Genomic DNA, 21,198 nt, shown 5'->3' on the forward strand with positions numbered 1-21,198 from the left:
GTGCTGGGTCAGGTACAGAGCAGGGGTCCCTGGAGCTGTTTAGCAGTTAAGTGGCCATAATGCATTGAGTGTAAAGTGACTGGGATTGAGGGGGGGTTTAGCCGCGGCTCTCCGCCTCGTTCTTAGAAAGTGCTCAGAGGTGCTAATCCCAGCCGGATTTGTGGCACTCATTCACAAACTGGTTGACTTCTGCAGCTCTCGGTCTACTTCTCTGGCCCATTTCTCTCTGTTTCTGTCTGTCTCTCTCCATCTACCTGTCTTTCAAATCTCTACTCACCGCCTGTCTCTCGTCTGCCTTTTACCACCAAAGTCTCCCTCGCACTTTCATGTCCCCGTCTCATCCTAAAGCTCGCCCGAGGACTTCGATCTCGGGTCTCTTTTGATGTCTCTCGGCGGGCGCCTCGCGAAACCAGCCACCCCTTGAAAGTTGTGTGCTCGCCACCCTCGCCCTACATTTTACCGAATGCACGCTCGTCTGCTGTGAGTGAGCACAGTCGGTTAGAGGGGAGACAGACACTGCAGTGCTTCACTATCGGGGGTGTGGGAGATGTCTGGAGATCCCACTCACTCTGCACTTACATGTCTGCTCGTGTTTGCGGTGCATTCTCACAGATGTGTGAATCACAAGTCGCTCGTGTTACAGCCGTGAAATGTGTACAGTAAATGCAGAAATGCTGTGTGTCTGTGCATTCATGTGCAAACTAAATACTAATAATAAACCCGTACTGTACTTTGTCGTATGTGCAGCAGTGCATGTCTGTATGTTTGCATACTCAAAGAGGTTGTACAGTCTGCACGATATACACAAAAATGTGTATATATATATATGTGTGTGTGATTGCACAGGGCTGGGCGCAGTGTGTGTGTGTGTTTGTGTGTGTGCGCTCCAGCACACGCACAGCTTATGTAACGCCAAGGCATGTTATAACTCCACTGCGCCTGCTATGTGTGTGTAGGTGCTGGCTTGTACGCGTTCGCCCCGTTGTGTGTAACTATGGCAAGTGTACCCACTCGCCTGTCTGTGCGTTTGCGTGTGTGTGCGCGTGCCAGGCAGACTGCATTGCCGCAACCAGCCAGCTCTGTATCATCATTGACCAAACTCGCCATCTGTGCCTGTAAGCTATAGAAACAGCGAGTCGCACTGCTACACAGCAATCCACACACACCATTAGTGTGTTATGGAATAACAGCGGATTGCCACTGTGTTGTGTGTGTGTGTGTGTGTGTGTGTGTGTCTGTGTTTGAGCACTCATGCGTGTCTAACTCAGCCTGTTTGCATGTTTGTCTCTTGTTCTTCGTCAGTGTGTAACAGCATGTAACAGCATGTACCTGCTTGTGCACGCGCGCAATGTGTGCACGCGCGCAATGTGTGCACGCGCGCAATGTGTGCACGCGCGCAATGTGTGCACGCGCGCAATGTGTGCACGCGCAGGGAAGGCCCACAGTGTAAGTGGGTCACTCTCTTGGGACCCATAATCCCATGTTTGGACCAAATTTACTCACTGGGGTTTCACTCTTCCTGTTTGGCCAAGCTGATGGCAACAAGCATTAATGACCTCACCGCAGCATTCGGTCATTGGCCTGCAGACCCCGGGCGTCTCGGCCAATCACATGCTGCTCCGGTGACGTATAGCCAGCCAGCGGCTGTCCTGATTGGCGGGGGAAGGCGGGACTAAGGGACGCCGTGTAGAAGGCGCTGTGTAGAGAGCCTTCTGATTAGCTGGGAGGGAGGGAGAGAGTTTGTGAGTTTGTGAGAGGGATGGAGAGGAAGAAAGCATGAGAATTTGGGAGTTGGTGTTCTCTGCGGTTCCCCTGAAACTACACTCAACCTGTGGCTCACATGGATCATAGTGGAGACGCCGCTGCCATGCATACAGATGAATAGATAGCTCACAGAGAGTTGTCTACTCTTATTAAAGCTGTGATATAAAAGTGTGAGCTGTAGTTATAATACGCGAGACAGCTTGGGACATGACATATTGATCTATATTAAATTTGATAATGTCACGTCAGTGTGTTTATTCTATCGAAACAAGTCTAACCCGTTTAAAAAAAGAAGAAGACAGACACCGTCTCCTCGGTCTACGCGCGTTTCCCGTGTTTGTAGACAAATGAAGAGGGGATGAAAAGAATGAAGAAAGAAAGAGAGAGAGAAATATCTCAATCCCGTCCTGCGTGCCCGACAAAGTCGCAGACATGCCCACATAGGAGCCCCATTGGCCGCTGCAGCCTCGCTCTCCCAACAGCTGTTCTGTGTTTTCCCACACTCAGATTGGCCGCGGCGCGCCGCCGATCAAATTTACTTTGACGCGGGGCTCCGCCCCTGCTCCCCTTGCGCGAGATCCCATTGGCTACTGTACGCGTTCGTGCCCCGCGATTGGCCGCGCGGGCTGGTTGTCAAGGCTTCGGGGCTTCATTCACCATTTTGCGACTGTAGTGTAGAATGTACAGGGGCAGTAGTTTTTTCCTCCTTTTAAGTTGCTTTGCCGGAGAAACATGAAGCGCCGCTAATTGGCAGCTGCGGACGACCGGCCGACCTGCCCTATTTTACCCGGCGGACTCACCAGAGAACCACACTGGGGTGCTACATTAGCTCGGGTGAGTATAAGCTGCCCACAAATCTGTCTCCTGCAGCACTGCAGTGGGGCTTGTTGTGCTCTCGCCGAGCCGCTATCGCTGTTCTTGTTTACCGTGGCCATAATCAGTATTAGCAGTTGAGCTGTTCAGCATATTTTTTCCTGATTATGTGGGTAAAGCCCACGGAGAGGAGTGGAGGGCGGATTGTGTGTCTTCTGCGAAAAAAAAAAGGGAGCGGTGCCGATAGACATAGTGAGCTTGAAACTTTTCCACTAGAAATAAATTAAACGCCATAACTGCCGTCGGACTTCCTAGAAACAACTGTTATTCCTCCTGCGTTGTATCGAAACCTCGAAAAGTCCCTTGTCATTCCCTCCTCCTCTGTCTGTGTTACATATTTTCTTCCTCTTTTTTTCCACGAATCAACGTGGCTGTTTGAATTAACGTGTTTTTGAAGCGGCTCGAGGGCCTTCTCCTTTGGACTAGTTCACACATTGACACTTTCCCCTTCTTTGTATCTCGGTCGCAATAACGCAAATAACGACAAGGGTCACCACAAAGTTATCCGGCTAGTTTTAGCTACCCTTTCAGACGACTGTCACTTTCGGATGGGCCAAAACGGCCGACTTGTGTCCGCTGTTTTGTCGTTGTGTTGTGACCGTGGAGCGGATCGACAAAGTTAACGCGTTCATCTGTTTGGCACCTTTCACGCTGTCACGCAACACGGGGAGTGCGGCCGTATTACACGGTATTAAGTGGTTAATATGCCCGTTAAACCGGTTATTTCCCGGTGACAGTGAGTTGAGGATTTCCAAGCGGCCTTGTGTCTCTCTCTCTGTGTGTGTGTGTGTGTGTGTGTGTGTGTAGTTGAGGCCTGGTCGCTGCACGCCACGGCCTGCTGTGTTGTGGAGTAAAAGCTGGTAGTACTCGCGGTACTACGAGGGCTTGACACATACACGGTACTATCCAGATAAAGCAGAGGTGACGACATCACCTCCTGTAGTTTTATAACTTGTGCTTTGCACCTTGTGTGGAGAAGTTAGAAGCTGTTCTGCTCTGGTGAATACATTTATACTGGCCTCTTCTTAATAAAGCACCATAGTGATCCTGTTATACACTTTTAAAGAGGGGCTCTGCAATTTACAAAACTTTTGAATATGCAGTTTGGCGCGGGGTCAGAAATGTACCATTAAAAAAAAAAGATTTAGCATCTCTACAGGAGGTCAAACCATACCGTAAAGGACCGAAAGGTCTGGCAAATTTTAGATAGTGAATTATAGTGAATGTATGGCAAGGTTGGCAAAAACAATGTGTGGAGGGCATATGCAGTTTTATATCATAAACATGATCAAGTTAACACACTTAATATCCAATATTATAATCTTTTGCATTTCGCCTCAGCTGTTATTAGTTTGTCGTAGCCCAGTTTTTGTCACCACGCATGTCTCGCGTCAGCTCGATGTCTACCATTTATTTGTGTATAAGAGAAGGTAAACACCGTTTCTGCAAATAAAATATGGCCAAACTCGCCAATCTGCAAGTCGTGTATACCCGATGAGCAGATAGCGCTCCGCTTTGATCGCTGCACATGAAACATAGGAGGCCTACTATAGCTCCCATATGGGCTTCCTTGGTCCTTGTTACACTGCGGGGCAAGTGAGTTGCGTCAGTTTGTCTTTAAGCTGTTATCACCAGGCCCATGACTCTGACACCAGCTGTTGTACACGGCGCACTACTGAGTAAACACACGTAGCATACCTCTATCGTGACCAAGTAAGGCCGGCTGCCAAATTATTTTATGGTGGCTGCTCTACGGCTGTCTGTCCTAAATAGGGATTTGCATAGAGCACAGTGACTGCTATTAGCTCCCTGGCTCTCTGTCTGCACTCCTAACTATCATCACATAGATGTTTGCTGTGTGTGTGTGTGTGTGTGTGTGTGTGTGTGTATGTGTGTGTGGCCTTGAGACAGGCGGCACTTATCTCTGAAAATGGATTTCTCTCTAGCCGATATGATGTGGCAGATATTAAGAGGACCTGAATGAATGCGCAGACAAACAGGGAGGCAACAGAAGGGAAAAGAGACGGAGGGGGAAGAGACTGGTTGGAGGATGGATGAAGAGACGGGGACAGACAGGCAGACATGGAAGTTAACAGACAGTCAAACAGCCACTGACAAGTAGACATAGCGGTGGATAATAGACATCAATCCAGAACATTTTCACAGTCAATATCGGAGTGAGAATTTTTCAGAGAAGCCGACAGAGCAGTTGGGGGGGGGTTTGATTCTCACTCGTTTACGCGTGTTGTTAACGTCTTTCTGGCACTCGCAGCTCTGTGGAGACTCTTGTGTTGGAAGAAACGAGGCAGAGCACACAGCACCTAGTACCCGAGGCAAGTCCCGCGCGTATCAGCCACACGGAAAACAAACCAGTTAAATGACAACAGTCTCCCGTTCAACAAGTCGGCAAAATCAATCTGTTTTACTTTCTAAACGGGGGCAGAGGTGTGAATGAGTTCGCTGTGGAATGGGAGATATTCTGAATGACTCTGGCATGGCTAGCAGCGATGCTGAACGACTTTTTCTGGGTGACTGCAGCACAAAATGAGGATAGAGACTTAAGTGGAAGGAGAGGAGAGAAAAGGAGAGATGAAGAGGTAGGAATCAATATCGAAGAGAGAAGACAGTCAGGGGATAAGAATGAAAGTGTAATAGTAGCAAAGAGAGAGAAGGAGGAATAAAGTAACGGGAAGTTAGGTAATGGTCTTCCACAGGAAATGGAGTTTGTAGGGGCGGATTGACTCTGCTTTGAAATACATAGATAAAGGTCGCCACAGAGAGAGAGAGAGAAAAGAAGGGTTTCAATATGCGAGCGAACAAGGAATTCCCCCGCCTCTACTGCCCCGGCCAAGAAGTAGTGTGTGTGTGTGTGTGTGTGTGTGTATGAGAGAGTGTGTGTGTGTGCAGAAAGGCTTGTCTGGGCAAATTGCAAAGTGCTCCTCACTATTTCCATACTGTGTTGTGAGCCTACTTAGTGTTTACCCTACAATATGGCCTCCTGTTTTCAATATGTACCTGGTATGGATGCAGGCCTTGTGTAATGTGAGTAGAACCTGTTATGTAATGAATTAATGTGTAATGAATTTGTAGATGAGTCATTTTCATTACTACTCTAGTACGATGGTGCATCTTTTAGCGCAGAATACTTTTTTTTAGAATTAATGTTCATATTTAACTGGTTATTACTGGTTATTTTTTATGATCATTTTTGTGTGATCATAAAGTCCCACTTTGCTTTGCTTTCATTTTGAATTACTTTGATGTCTCTTTAATGTCTTCACAGATGTTTGTTTTTGATTCAATCAGTCACTTTTGCACTCAAAGCCATGCAGTTGGTAGCTATCTGTCGTGGTGAATGGGCTTTTTGAATTTCTGAACGTGTTAGCCACATGAGTAACCTGCGCTCCCTGTTCCCTTTCTTTTAGAGTCTCTGGAATAAGGTGGGCAAATGCCGAAGTCGCGCAACAAAGACAAGACAGGATGAGAGAGAGAGGCCCCGGCAGAGGAGAAAAAATAGAGATAATATAAAAGGAGGGGGAAGAAGGAAGAAAAAAAAAGCAAGGCAAAACAAGAGAGGAACAGCAAAGAGAATCTCTGGGATAAATAAATAAAAAGACTTGTTTAGAGAAAAGGCAAGCTAGATGAAAAGATGAAGCCGATAAAAAAGCAGGGCCGGCGCTCTCCTCCCTCCACCCGGGCCAAAGGGGGGAAGCGTCACGGAGCGGGGGATGCCCCCGAAGGAGGGGAGAAGAGAGACTCAGATGAGAGCAGAGACAGAAGCAGATCCCCACAAAACCGAACACCCTCCTCCCCATTTTCTTCTAATTCACAGTCCGAGTCCTCCCAGACAGACCCAATCAGAGCACGGGACACTTCAGAGGGGCAGGGTCTTCACAGAGAAGCGCTGTCAGAAACGACAGTATCACTTGTGATGGATTCTGGGAAATTTTTGACATCCTCGGATGATAGACCAGGGAGGTCAGCTGTGAGCGGCAGTAGCCACAGTGACAGTGGTGGTAGTAGTTGTAGTAACAGTAGTACACCCAGCGCCAACAACAGCCCAAACCCCGCCTCCAGCCGGAAAACGGCCACCTTCAAGGCCCGTGTCCCCAAGAAGAAGTACACCTCTGAACACTGCTTGTCTGCTCTTGGTAACCATAGCAACCCTTCCTCCAGCACACCCCCGCCTCTTCCTCTTAGTGGTGGGGTTATTAACCACGGGTCAACAGGTTCAGGAAAAGACATCTGTGTCTCTCACCCTGATGGCAACAGTCAGAGCAGGAGCTTGATTGACAACTTTCACAGCAGGACCACTGACAGGGAGGGGCCTCAGGACGGCTCCCCAGGACCCCCTACGCTGACGCTGGCAGGGGACAGGGAAAGGCCCGGAGGAGTTGAAGGGGCAAGAGATGCGGAGCGAACGTCGCCCGTCCTCCTACCCCGTTGCTCCTCTACAGACACCGCCAGCGAGCACTCAGCTGACCTGGAGGTAGTCGGCGACACACACGCCCTCACACAGATGTCTACACATGCACTACCCAGTCTCCCTGATGCACTGTCTGACGCCCTAGCCAAAGGAATGAAGAATCAGCGTGTCCTCGCTCGACAGCTCAGGGGAAGAAGTGACGAAGAGGGAGAAGGCGAATGCAGGGACGAGGGGGGGATTTCAGACTTGGTGTTTCGGGCTGGAGTGGTGCGTAAGGTCAGCGGTGAATTTGGAAGCCTGGAGGTGCAACTGAATGGTGAGAAGACGCTGTGCCGTTATCCGTATCAACATGACGGCCCCCCAGGGGTGGTGGACATTATCCTAGATGCCCCACCGCCTGGTGTCCATCCAATAGCTATTGGCACCCGTGTCTGCGTACCATTTGGAAATGACGAAGGCAGCGAGGGTCAGTGGCAGTGGTACCGAGAAGGTGTGGTGACCCAGGTGGACACACACCCTGCGGTGGCCAACCGCTACCGAGTCCTGCTGTCTGAGGAAAGACCTGATTCCGTGAACGAGGAAGAGGATGGCAGAGGGACAGCTGTTGGGACCCAGGCAGTGTGGGTCTCCCGACAAACACTCCGGCTTCTGGTGCCACCATGGGACCTGGATCTGCCGTCTGGAGGGGGACGGGATGGAGAGGAGGGGGTCAGAGACAAGGAAATGGAACGGGAGGACAGGGAGGAGATAGATGTGGAGCAGGAGGTGTGTCGTTTGAGCCGGGGGATGACACCCGGCGTGGGGTCAGTGTTGGGGAGGGGAATACCCTACCCAGGTATGGTCCCGGTTTCCTCCACATCAGGCCACAGCATTACCTCCCCAGTCACCCCAGCCTCAGTCCTCAGCCTGGCTCCAGGCCGAGAGTGGGAAATTGAGAAAGACTTAGAGAGGGAGAGGGACCTCCAGAGAATACAGGAAAGAGAGATGGAAAGAGAGCAAGAAAGGGAGAACAATGCGAAGCAGCAACAGCACCAACAACAGCAGCAACACCACCCATACATGCCACTTACCCCCGAAGAAGACATGGAAGTGTCTCACTTTAACATGCTTCCAATGATCATACCTGGGGCCAAACAAATGGCACTTCCCCTGCACCGCCACATCATCTCTAAGCCCCCGCCTGGCTACCTCAATCCCCACCTTTCTGTGGTGCGGGGCATTGGGGTACCCTCTACTCACCTGGCCTTGAACCCCCACCCCCCTCCTTCACCTGTCCTATTAGGCCTTGACCCAGCAGCTGTCATTATCACCCCTCAGCTTCCCCCTCTCCCTCCCATCTCCTCTTCCACCGCATCCTCCTCCAGAGTAGAGAAGGCCCAAGGAGGATGTTCTTCCAGTGGAGGAGCTGGTGGTGGCGTTGGATCTGGATCAGGTTCATCCTCCTCCTCCTCCTCACGTTCCCGCACCCCACTGACAGCTGCCCAGCAAAAGTACAAGAAGGGAGATGTGGTGTGCACGCCAACAGGCATCCGTAAGAAGTTCAATGGGAAGCAGTGGAGGAGGTTGTGCTCCAGGGAAGGCTGCTCAAAAGAGTCCCAGCGCCGAGGATACTGCTCCAGACACCTCTCAATGAGGACCAAGGAGATGGAAGCCAGTGGAGGTAGCCGGGAACGGGGTGGAGCCAGCAGCACAGGGACCCTGACGCCGTCTGACCTCCGAATGAGTGGTGGAAGAGCTAGCTCAGAGTTTGACTGGGATGAGACATCGCGCGAAAGCAGCGAGGCCAGCAGCCGTGGAGGAGACTCCCGCCCTCGCCTGGTCCTTCCCTCTCTGCTCCCCCAGGATCTCTCTCGTTTTGACTTTGATGAGTGTGAGGCAGCGACCATGCTGGTCTCCCTGGGGGGCTCCCGCTCAGGCACACCCTCATACTCGCCTATCTCCAATCAGTCGCCCTTCTCACCCACCCCATCACCCTCACCCTCTCCGCTCTTTGGCTTTCGCCCTGCCAATTTCAGCCCCATCACTGCTCCTGCCTCACTTACTCCGCGCCGTCATCGCCAGCTTAGCGGCACTAAGATGGGTACACCAGGTGTTGACCGAGAGCGCCACCTGTCGGGGATTGTGCCCACTTTTCAGACCAATCTCACTTTCACAGTCCCCATGAGCCCTAGCAAAAGGAAGCTTGACACCTACCCGCCCCCTCCGCTGCCTGCAATCCAGGACTACCAGACCAAACCTGACCAACAACAGCTGGTGGGCATGATGGGAGACCCAACCCTGGGCCACAACCCTGCCGCCTTCAGGGTCCTCTCCCCCCATAGTCAGCCCACAACCCCCTCCTCACTTTCTTTTCCCCGGCCTCGTAGCGCCACCAGCAGGCCACCATCCTCCGCTGCCTCCACTCCTCCGCCCATGCTGGTCTCTCCCACCCCTCCCTCCCCGCTGCCCCTGGAACCATCCCCACGCCGCATTGTGCCGCTCCGTGATTCCCCAGTCATTGTCCGCAACCCAGATGTCCCCCTGGCTAAGTTCTCTGATGGCCCATTGGGGAGGAGAGAGAGGAGCAGGTCCAGAGAGCACAGCCAGCCCCAACACACAGCTCTCCCAGGCCTCCAGGTCCCCGTTCCTATCAACGGGGCCACCACCAACGGTGCAGTTCTCCTGCGCAACCCTACATCCACTCTTGTCCTGGTCACCTCCAGCTCGGTAAGCTAGTCATTTTGTTCTGTTTTTGTGTAATATGATCACATGCAGCATAGGGATCGGCCATGTGGATAAAGTCTTCATGGTATAAAAATATAATTATATATATAAATATATAATAATATAAGAAATGGTAGAGCAAAGTTGTATCTTTTTTTCATCATATAATGTCATATCAATCAACCTTACTACAAGTGGGTGGCTTTCATGAGCCTGAGGTCCTAAGAAATAAAGAACATCAATTCAATAGTATTATGTATTTTGAGTGGTTCCTAAAATTCCTAAAATGCTTTTTGTTGCGTAAGTTGCTGTTGGTAACAGGCACGGCTGTTGCTCAGAGGTTGTCTTCCAATCGGAAGCATCCAATTCATGTCAAAGTGTGCTTGGGCAAGACACTTAACCCCAAATTGCTCCCGAAGGCTGCACCATATGTCTATGAATAGGTGTGAATGTGAATTTGTTATGTCCTGATGGGCAGGTGGCACCTTGCATGGTAGTCCCTACCGTCAGTGTATGAATGGGTGAATGATGGCATGTAGTGTAAAGTGCTGCGAGTGGTCGGAAGACTAGAAAGGCGTTATACAAGTCCATTTACTATCGAAGTCCATTTGGTCAAATTATGCTGATCTTACAAAAGTGTCTATTTACACTGATTCAGAATGTAGTTTTGACATCCTAACCTGGACGATGTATAATCTCTATAAGATGGGTCACAAATAGGCGGACCATGGCGTTCTCGAAAAACAGAAACGTGGTCGGCGAGGCCAGAGCCTTTAACCAAGAATGGACAGACTCTTAAATGTTCATTCTTCCCACGGGCAGTTTAAAACCAGTGTGTCTCATATGTTCAGAGACCGTGGCGATTATTAAAAGCGGTAATGTGAAGCGCCACTACAAGACAAAGAACAAAGCTTTTGAGCAAACGTACCCACTCACATCCGAAATGAAGCCACAGAAAATAAACCTAAGAGCCCAATATGATCAGAATCCTAACACATGAATTCACTGTCCAACAATGATGTTAACAGAGAGGAATAGAGATGAAACAAGTGGTTTAATAACCACAGATAAAGCCCATGCTATGGAGCCAAATCCAGGCCAGTTCTGATCATTTGAAAAAACATTTGAACCTGAAGGTTTAAGTTGTGGTCTACCTCGAATATCAAAATATATATGAAAGTGAAAAATGAAAATAAATATTTTATTCAAAAAAATTCCAGAACTGAATCAAAATTATATTCAACACAAAAAACCTTTTCATTGACTTATTTGTATTTTGAATACATTGCTGTATTTTTCAAAGAACTTTCAGGTTTCAGGTTTTTTTCAAATGATCAAAACTATTGGCCTGGATTTGGCTCCATACCCTGCACACACATTTCTCTTATTAGAAGATGACAAGAATATAATATCGTGGCTTTTTTCGGTGACATCACTTCACACCTGAATGAACTGAATTTAAAGCTGCATGGCAAAGACGATTCAGTTGAATTTATTTGGTGGGTACTTTATTTTAGGATGCACATCTTTCAAAAGCTTTCTGTTGTGTAATTGAATCTTAAATGCATCCCTTATTTTACTTGAAACAAGAAAGAATATTTATTTATTATTAGATTATGTATTATTTATAATTCATCCAGTTCAGTTAAAAAACTGACAGTAAATATTGTTGGGATATTATTCAATTGAACTTTCTTTACTTGATCTGACAGTCAGTTGTTGACTACATACAGACAATAATACAACTGTTGGCTAATTCAATATATATGGGACTAAATCATAGCGCAAGTTACTCATTATTGTGATGTTTCAGACCTTTGCATGAGGAAACTCTCTAACCTCGTTGAATTTGGATTGAATACCCCTGCTCTATAATCTTGTCAGTGACTGAGAAACTCCACCTTGAAAGTGAATTCAAACGTCTCCTCTTTGATGTCTCCTCCCAGTCCTTGACTCCAGCCATGGGGGGTCACGCTGCCCTGTCCAGCCCCTCCGCGATGCCCACTTCGTCGGGCTCCATCCTGTCCTCCTCTGGCTCTGGAGGCCGGGAGAGGGAGAGGAAACCCGAGGGACACCAGGACGCCTCCGGAGGGGGGCTGCCACAGCCGGTAGCCTGTCACCCCACGCCGACCGCCCTGCTGCCGCTCATACTGCCAGCTGAGTCGCCTTACCCTGCTCCGCGCAAGCAAATCATCATGGGACGGCCGGGCACTGGTGAGTAAGGACGGGGAGAGGGAGCGAGGGATCATCCCGGCACTGTGGCTTCGACCTTTGTTCCCGTCAGATACAAAGTCTGCTGAGACACACTTAGTCCGTACTCTATAGTAGGAAGGGATGTGCATGCTGAAGCTTGTGTACTCCAGCCCAGATATTCTTGCTTTCATTATCTCTCTAGAGTTACAGGAGTGTCATCAAGAGTGTTATGGCTATGACTCATATACACTTTACTATGGTTTGCTAGCACTGAAGGAGGAAACCATATTCAAAGGATGTTTGATTTGCCTTCTCAGGACATGTTGACCTTTTTTTGGGAGCGTTTTTATTGACTTACTACTTCATATTTATTAGGCACGTATGTGGCAAATACTCTATTTTCACAAAGATGTTTTATTTTAAGTTATAATATACCATAATTGACAGAAATGTGCCGCTTTGGGCTGCTGTTGTTTTCTAAGAAATACTCTTTCTCCTTAAACAATTGCTTTATCAATGACTCCCTTATAATCGGCCACAGTGGACACAAGGACATTTAGCATTTTGTTTAAGGTAGGATGAAACGGGGCAGAAGTTACCCTTTTGCGTACCCTCTTTCAGAGTATGTATTTGGGCAACAATCTGTGTGAATATTTTTTCTCAGCTCTGTGTGCACTCTGCTGGATATAAGAAAATTGGCCACTGAGCAATAGAGGTGTTTGGGTTAATCATATACTGTGTGCTTGTTTCCATGCCAACCTTGCAATATTTCAGCCCAAAACTCGGAAATGTTACTAATATAGGAACGGGGAAGATGGTTTTCAATTGAAATGCAGGATTTCTCATTTTGTGTCCGTTTAGCACAACACTTTCTCAGTCTGAAAACGGGAAAGTGGAATAAATGTACAGGAGTTTGTTAGTGCAGAGAGATGTTGTCAATACTTTTTATCTTCAGTGTCACAGTTCATACTGGCATTTGACAAAACAAGAGGTTGTATTTATAAGTCATGTAGACATTTTTCAGTTAATATATTCATTCAGGACAAATTGCGTGGTTGCTCATATGGCATAATATATAATATATAAGGGTTGACTTTTCCTGGTTTTAAAGGCTGCATTACTGCAAAGTTTTCTGAACTTACCAGACTGATCTAGCTATTCCATCATTTGCCTTTACCTGCTTCATCATTTTATCCACATTACTGATGATTATTTGTCAAAACATCTCTTTTGTCGTCTCTATATCCTTCTCCACAAATGTCAAAAGTAGCAGATTTAATGCATAAGGATCTTTAAATTATTTAGCATTTCTTCACCCTTTTCTGACTGAACTGTGATTTCCTGACTCGGCTCAGGCGGTAAAGGTGACTTCAGAGTGAAACCATTTTTCCTCTCAGGCGTGAAGATCAGAAAAGGTTTTGATATAAATCAGCCGTGCAGGCAACCACCCAGACCCGCGGCTCAGTGTGTGTGTGTAATTCGTGACTCTGTGTGTGTAGTGTCACAGTTATTGAGTGTGCGTGTGCAGGGGGTGTCACCCTTTTCATATCCGTGTTTGTGAGAGAGAGACAGAAGGGGTGTTTCACTGAAACCTTTAAGAGGGCGAGAATATTGACATGTCTAGACATGCAAGACTGAGAGCAGGAGTGCAGAGAGCAACAAGGACATTCACACTCCTCCTCTACCACACACACACACACACACGCATGCATGCATTCATCTCGCTGTTCCAGACAATCAACAACCTCAGACAGGGCATCAAGGGCAGGTCTGCCGTGATGTGAATGTGTTTCATCACTTGCGGCAGAAAAAAAAGGAGTAATCGTATTTGCCGGCGCGTTGTCATGGATACACGCTTTCCACCGTTAGAATTAACGCAGTAAAGCGTCGAGGCCCGAGCTGATTACCGGAGCGTGCTTTTTATTCCTCAGGATAGCGTTACGTTTCCTCCGCCATACATTTTTAAAAACACCCCGAGCCTCAGCGAAGCCCAGAAACAAACGCAGGCAGAAGGCAGTGGAGGCCCCCAGCGGATGAGATGCTTCTAAATATAGCCCGGCTCAAGTGCAGCTGCATTAGCATCACAAGTTTCATTATTGCTCTCTATGAGTATGTCTGCAGCCTTCAGTGAAGAAGGGATAAGTGCTCGGCTGAGGTCTCATCTCGCTGCATGGCTCAGGAACTGCGTTATTGCTTTTTGCACACACGGGAGAAGTTATTTGGGAAACTCTCCAAGTGGCGGTAATGTTTGTAGTCACATGACAGGTGGATATCTACAGTCGAGTCGCATCATTTTTCCACCTTAAAGACGACATGAAGACGGCTCGTTCTGTGCAGTGTGTCTCTCTCTGATGTTTTTCACAACTCACCACCGTCGGTGCTTCCCTGGAATATTCACGGCTCGCCTCTTCAGGGTGTCAGCTGGTCCTTTTAAAAGTGTTCAGGATCTCAAGTCAGATTTGTTCAGCACCTTAAAGCAAAAGGCCATACATTCTGTGTTTTTCTCACTCTCATCAAATCTCAACAAATGTCTGTCTCTCTTTACTTCCACACTCTGTGGCACTCAGCCCTTATGTTCATTCTGAAGTTTAAAAAAAAAAAAAATATATAGTTTTATTTCTATAAAAGGTTCAGCAATTTCCTTAAACAGCTGGGCACTGTATTGTTCAGCCAATGTTACTCAGACAAGAGTTGCATTTGTTAGGGACTATTTTCAATGGTGGATTAATACACATTTGGTGTTCTGGTGGGTAATTACAGCAGTAGTGTGGTGAATGTCAGATTAATTTTAACTACAGTGCCCACTGTTCATTGCAAGAATGTCAAATGTCACTCTGTTGCCTCGGTGATATGTTTTTTTATATTTTTTGACAACAATGGTTCTCTATGGAGCACAGAGGGCTTTGGCAAAAACAGATAATACTTGTCTGAGTTCATTTCATTGTGAGTTTTGGTCTTTTTGTGGAGTTTTTTGACAATGAGAAAGATAGACTATTTAAAAGTGCAGAAATGTTACTGACTACAGATTTATTCCCATTGATTTGGGTTTGATTTCCACCCTTACACAGTGATGTTTGGTGCAGGCAGAGTTGGAAAGTAAGGCAGACCAAATAGAAACCACAGCTGTGGGTGGAGGAGTGTTGATTTTTCACTTCCACTGTTACATTAACACGCAGCAGGTTTACTACAGGCTTCTTGACCCTGTAAACATTTCCTATTGTCATTCAAATTAGTCACAGAGCTGTCATTTTCCACAGTCAGTTGAAAACGGTCTGTTTCTGCCAGTGTAGTTTCTTTATTTTTGTTATTAATTCAATCTTGAATACAGATTTGTCTGAAAAAAAGTCTTAAACTTAGCTTAAACCTTCCAATAACCTGCTATTGTATACTAAGTGACCAAACAGAAGTTTTACATCAGTTTTTGTCTCTGATAGTCGGACCTAGCCTCCTGATAACATTTAGGTTTCATGAGAATGGAGACAATCCTTTTAAGCAAAGCAAATGGGTTCAGTCCCTAAAGTTGGCTGGTATCCACACTGCTGATTGAACAGAGCTTGACCAATAAATTGGAAAGTATTAGCTGTTTTAGCGGATATATCCGTATCAATGAACATTATATGTCAGCCGATGAGTAACAACAAATTGCAGTACAGACATGGCAAACAAGGTTTGAGGCTATTTAGAAACAGCGTCTCCAGAGAGCACTGACAAGTTAATGTTTCACTTGCAAAATGTCTCACTGTAAGCAACAAAAGAAAATCTTAAGGGATTGTTTTGTCACGGTGACGGCCGTGGCCGGAGGCATTTATAATTATGGGTTGTCCGTACGTACTTTTATGTCCACACGTCCGGTCCCTTCTTGTGAAAGTGATATCGCAGGAACTCATTGAGGGAATTTCTTAAAATTTCACACAAAAGTTCCACCTGGACTCAAAGTACTGAAAGAAAGGGATTCGATTTTGGAGGTCAAAGGTCAAGGCCATTGTAGCCTCGTGTCCATCCCATTCCCGTGACATCTCAGGAGGGCCGTCAGCGAATTTAATTTAGAATTTGATGGTCAAAGGTCACTGTGACCGGACTAAACACATTTTTGGCCATAACTCAAGGATTCATATGTTAATCGTGACCATTTCACACAAATGTCTAATTGGATAAAACGATACAAAGTGATGACATTTTGGACGTACATGGATGTAAACTGTAACATGTCTGGTGGGAAGAAGCATTAAACTGGGAGGCGGTAATTATATGTTTATTTAAAATTATATATATATTGTTAGCTATATTGTATAATTTTTTAACTGCTAAATATCTGTATCAATATTGACCTTAAAAATCAGGTATCACTTTGGCTGTCTTTGAGTTGCAGCGGTATATCTGAATTCATCTAGGATATATATTCAGATATACAGCTGCACATGTGAAATAAACCGTATATTCTCACATATTATGCACAGTGAAATCTAGTCTCTGCATTTTACTAATCGTAGTATTAGGATAATATTGACTCTTGTATTCTGTTCAGTTCTCAACGTACATGCACAGAAAAAGACATATGGCTTAAAACGGGGACAACAAAACTGAAAGAGGTCAGCATAAACATTTGATTTGCACAGATATAAATATATATAAAACGTTTGAATAAGACTCACTTCCTCAGCTGAAGTTCCCCATGCAAACAGCAGCATAAGTGAAGTAGTATTGCAAAGTTCAGAGCACTTAGAGCAGTGATAATAGTCAGGTGACACCAGAATCTGCAAAAGAGAACTTCTTGAACAGCAGGTCCGGGGTCTGTTTACATTTTCTTCATTGTCTAGCTCAGCAGTATCTGGACCTCCATTTTAGATGAGCCATAAGCTGGCGAACGGTTAGCTATAAATAGACCATTTTAATACTTTATTATAAAATTATTAATGGAAACGAGAACTGGACATTGCAGTGCTGCAGCAGAGTTCAAAGCCAGTTTATTTCCAACAGGCTAGACCTGTATGTGGAATACCGCAGTCAGGGGAGGCTGAAATCTTTAATATGCAATACTTTATAATTATATAATATATATATATATGTATATATAGATAAATTAATGGATGGATGAACGGCTGCTGATAAAACTACAAAATATTGCATTTATTCCCAAAGTGGAAATATCCAAACATGCAGTAGCAGTAGTGGTGACATTAGCAGTAACAGTTGTGATTTTAGAAGTAGTAGCAGTGTTAGTGGTTGTAGTATTAGTATTGGCAGTAGAAGAATGGTAGAAATACAGTAATAGTGGTGGTAGTATTAGCAGAAGTAAAGCTTTCAGTGGTATCATGATGATGTGAACATATTGTGTTATCTGTCATAATTAATCACTCTATGGAAATATTCACTTTAAACTAACAAATTAAGCTATTGAGGGTTTTGTTTTGTGAACTTTTCATCAGCTTAGACAAATGGCCCGTTCTCTGCTTTGTGACAATGTTTTTAGTTTTTTCTTCTTCAAAAGATGTATGAAGCTTAAGGAGTAGGAGTATTTTCCTGTTATGTTAACGTTTAATAAGGTAATGTTTAGGTACAGTGATGCTTTGCGCTAAATGCTAGGATTAGCATGCTAACATGCACACAACGACAACGCTAACCTTTTGATGTTTAGCGGGTACAATAGCTGCCTGCCTTCCGTTCCACGGTGTACATTAACAGTTCTCCCTACACCCCCACAGTCCCGCCTCTCACCCCCCCCCCCCCCCCCCCCCCCACTGTAAACATCGTCGGTATAAAAACATGGTGGAAATAGCAAGCTAACATAGCTAGCTAGCTAGCTAGCCAGCCGCTTAATGGGAAGAAATAAGCAACATCCTGCTTTATCGACACACCCGTATCTCAGCGTAGGAAATCACATCGCTATTGCTAGATAATCAGTCTTTATCACTGATAGCTTAACTTTAAGTCCACAGACAGGAGAGAACAGGCTTGAGCTGTGCTGTGATTGTGCTACACTGTGATTACAGACAGTAAAAACGATAGACGCTGTGGGGAGAGGCCTGGAGGGGGTCTGATCAGAGAGCTGGAACATTCTTTTATTTCATGAAGTAGGTTAGTCCTACACGGTTGTCTGTATCTTAGAATTGGCCTTACATATTAGGGCTGATTTCAAACAGTAGATGGCATTTTGAGCCATTTCCAACCATGAAATGCCGATTTTTAAAATATATTTGGTAAAAAGCTGTCAGTACAGTAGGCCTACAGTCATTTCATTTAGTTTATAGATAAAAAAAACTTGGTTACGTTTAGAAAAAGATCATGGTTTGGGTTCAAACAAGTACGTTGCAGTATGACTGCAGATAGCCCTTTCTCACCCACGGAGAAAAATCACCAAATTTGGAGATACATGGTTTTCATTTCATTTTAAGTGGTTCTCAGTTTAACATCCGTTGAAGTATTTTACATGTGGTTGAGAATGCATTTTACGATTTATATCTATATTAAGAAAAACACTTTTATCAATATTGTAATATATTATTGTTGTAACCATACGACCCATCTCTAAAACAGTAGTTATAGAGATTTGTGTAATAAATTCAACTTGTGCTCTGTAGTCTTTCTTGACTTGAAATGGTTGAGAGTCTGAAGCTCGGCAGCAGTCTAGACAGCGACTGGTCTGGAGTCTCTGTGGATGAAATAACAGGTTCCCTCATCACATCACACCACATGACCCCTCAACTCTCATTATCCTGAGGGATGTTCTCTGTGCGAGTGTGTGTGTTGGAAGGGGGGGGGGGGGGGGGGCGCAGAGTAGGTGGCTGAACACACAACTCCATTCATGGTCTTCAGTTTCTATCAAAGTGTAGTTTTTAGTAGAGCTTTAGCTCGTCACCGGCTGGCGATCGTGGAGGATTTCACATGCTGCCAGAGGGCAGAGCGCTACCTTCTGTCTGCAGGCCATGATACTGAGATTGATAAACATGATGACATTTCATTTTTTTTTCCTTTCTCTCTCTCTCTCTCACTCTCCCCCTTTGCGTTCCCACAGTTTGGACCAACGTGGAGCCTCGGTCGGTGCCAGTGTTCCCTTGGCATTCGCTCGTCCCTTTCCTGGAGCCCAGCCAATCAGGAGCGGCTGCCCAGCCTGCCGATGGCCAACAGCTTGTCAATCAGAGCAAAGGTAGCCAATGACCCCACTCCTTTTTTTCTCTGAAACACCACTGCTTGTACCCACATGTATACGACTACATCTTACAAACAAGTATTTCCCTCAGTATAAATAGTGTTTGGTCGGACGTACCGGTAGCCAAGGCAGTGTTTCCCAAAACAGTCGCGACTGAATTGCAAATCAGCACAGTTGGTGCTCACACCAATATAGTTCCAGTAACATTGTTGATAACACTATTTATTGCCTGGATTGCTAAAATGTAGTCCGAGACTAATTGTGAGTGGTGGGGACGGTCCGTAGTCCTCCACAGAGCTTCATAAAGGCCTTATTTTAGCTCTTTTAAGTTTCTCAGAGACCAAGGTCACATCATCAATCTAAAAACACAAATATATTCAGTTTGTTAACATATTTGACAAAGAAAAGCAGCAAACCGGAACATGTCAGAGACCGGAACCAGCCAGTTTTCTTCATTTTGTTATGTAAAATGACTTAAGATAGTTGGGGATTCATTTTCTGTCAATTGACTGATCAGCTTACTCTTTGGGAAATTATAATACTTCATGGCATCCTATTCATGTCTGTGTCACATTATCAATCTCAGACAGTTTGCCTTTTTAGGATGCATGAGCATAAAAGATAAAACAAATTCATTCTGAGGGGGACACTGTAAACTGTCTTCTAAGCATTTTTCCATCTAACTAATGACTACATAAATTCTCGGACAAGTTATAATGGCTTCAAAAGTGGAGGCCAGTCCAAACATAGTAAAAGTAAGCAATCTCGCTAATGGGCTGCAATAAACGTTGTTAGCAAGACACCTGCAGTATAAAACAAACACTGATTATAACATAGTTGTAGTCAGAGCTTCTCACACCTCCCACCGCCAGAATAAAACTGCCCATCAGCTGCATGTAGGGCAGCCCTGCGTTAACACTCATGGCTCTGTTAATTCTTACCTCCGTGAAGCTCTTTCACCAACTAACTATTAAATGGCTTTTATTTTTCAGAGCCTCGTTGCGGCGTGGCCCTGGTGAGCGATGGACGGACCGGCCCCCCAGACATAGAGAGGGGATCGACGTCGTGCCCTCCCCCGACCAATGACAATCCTCCTACAGACAGGGGCGGGGCTGACAGCGAGACAGAGAGCGATACAGACGACCCGTAAGTACAAAGGGGCCGATTTCATCCACCTCCCTGGTATTAATCGTGGTGCTTGCTGTTCTGCATTGTGAGATGCTTTCTGCTTCTTCTTTTTTTGGCCACATAAAAGTAACATGGCAGAATACAACAATTGTGCTCAGCAGTGTCCAGCAATGGCCTACGGATGGCAAATGGAATCAAGAGAAGAGGAGGAAGAAGCACAAGAAACAAAAGATTGAATTGAAATTCAGTTGTAGAGTAGCGCTGTGGCACACTGACCACATTGTGAAATGAGGCCAGTCCTCCAGTCAGACACAGGAAACTGCCAGACAACCGTTGATCCGGTTTAGGTTTACATGCAAGTGTGGTGATTTAAATCTGCCTATTATTCACGTATAAACTCAGTGAAGTGGAATATCACTTTATTTTGTAGCATAGTAACTGGTTCATTATCATAATATTAAAAAATGTATTCTTGTGTAAATTATGATCTCTACTTTAACTACTACTACACTACAACGTCTTAATGTTCATTTCCAAAATTGTTATATGTATGTATCCATTTTGAAAAACAACAAACTCTGTAGCTAAATTTACTTTACAATTTACTTCAGAGTTGCTGTGAGGAACTTTAATTGGTTATGAAAGAGTTTTCATTTAATACGGATGCGTCTGTATGACCTACTTAAGTAAACAAGACCATCAGCGAGAGGATTGGCTGCTTCTATATAGTTATTCTTAATGCTTGTCAACGGTGCAACCTGGTCAGATTTTTAGGAAATCAGGAGCAGAGCTTGGCCTCGCTGCTCTGCCGACACCACGCTGCTGGAGGCCCAGGCTGTATTGCTTGGCCCGCTGGAGGGAGGAGAAGCACGGGAGAACCAGAACTAGGACTGCACGGGGCCGACTGTCAGACACCGTCGGCAGTGAATAGAGAGGTTTTCTGAAGGGAATCTGGTTCTCAGAA

At 45.8% G+C, this 21,198-nt stretch overlaps 1 protein-coding gene across 3 annotated transcripts in view; it reads left to right on the top strand.

Annotated features, from left to right (window-relative positions):
* The first annotated feature begins 2,406 nt into the window (after positions 1-2,406).
* cica (capicua transcriptional repressor a) overlaps positions 2,407-21,198 on the top strand; it is a 35,918-nt gene continuing 17,126 nt past the window's right edge. For all 3 annotated transcript variants that reach the window (XR_012957662.1, XM_076106335.1, XM_076106336.1), the window contains exons 1-5: positions 2,407-2,598; positions 6,063-9,769; positions 11,713-11,980; positions 18,972-19,103; positions 20,099-20,252. Coding sequence is in view for 2 of the 3 variants with exons in the window: in XM_076106335.1 (XP_075962450.1) it covers positions 6,287-9,769; positions 11,713-11,980; positions 18,972-19,103; positions 20,099-20,252 (4,037 nt within the window). In the remaining variant the exon portion in view is untranslated. The remainder of the gene's footprint in view (positions 2,599-6,062; positions 9,770-11,712; positions 11,981-18,971; positions 19,104-20,098; positions 20,253-21,198) is intronic.

Source organism: Anarhichas minor, unplaced genomic scaffold (assembly GCF_050575085.1).
Source record: "Anarhichas minor isolate MPS153535 unplaced genomic scaffold, ASM5057508v1 ptg000033l, whole genome shotgun sequence".
NCBI lineage: Eukaryota > Metazoa > Chordata > Actinopteri > Perciformes > Anarhichadidae > Anarhichas > Anarhichas minor.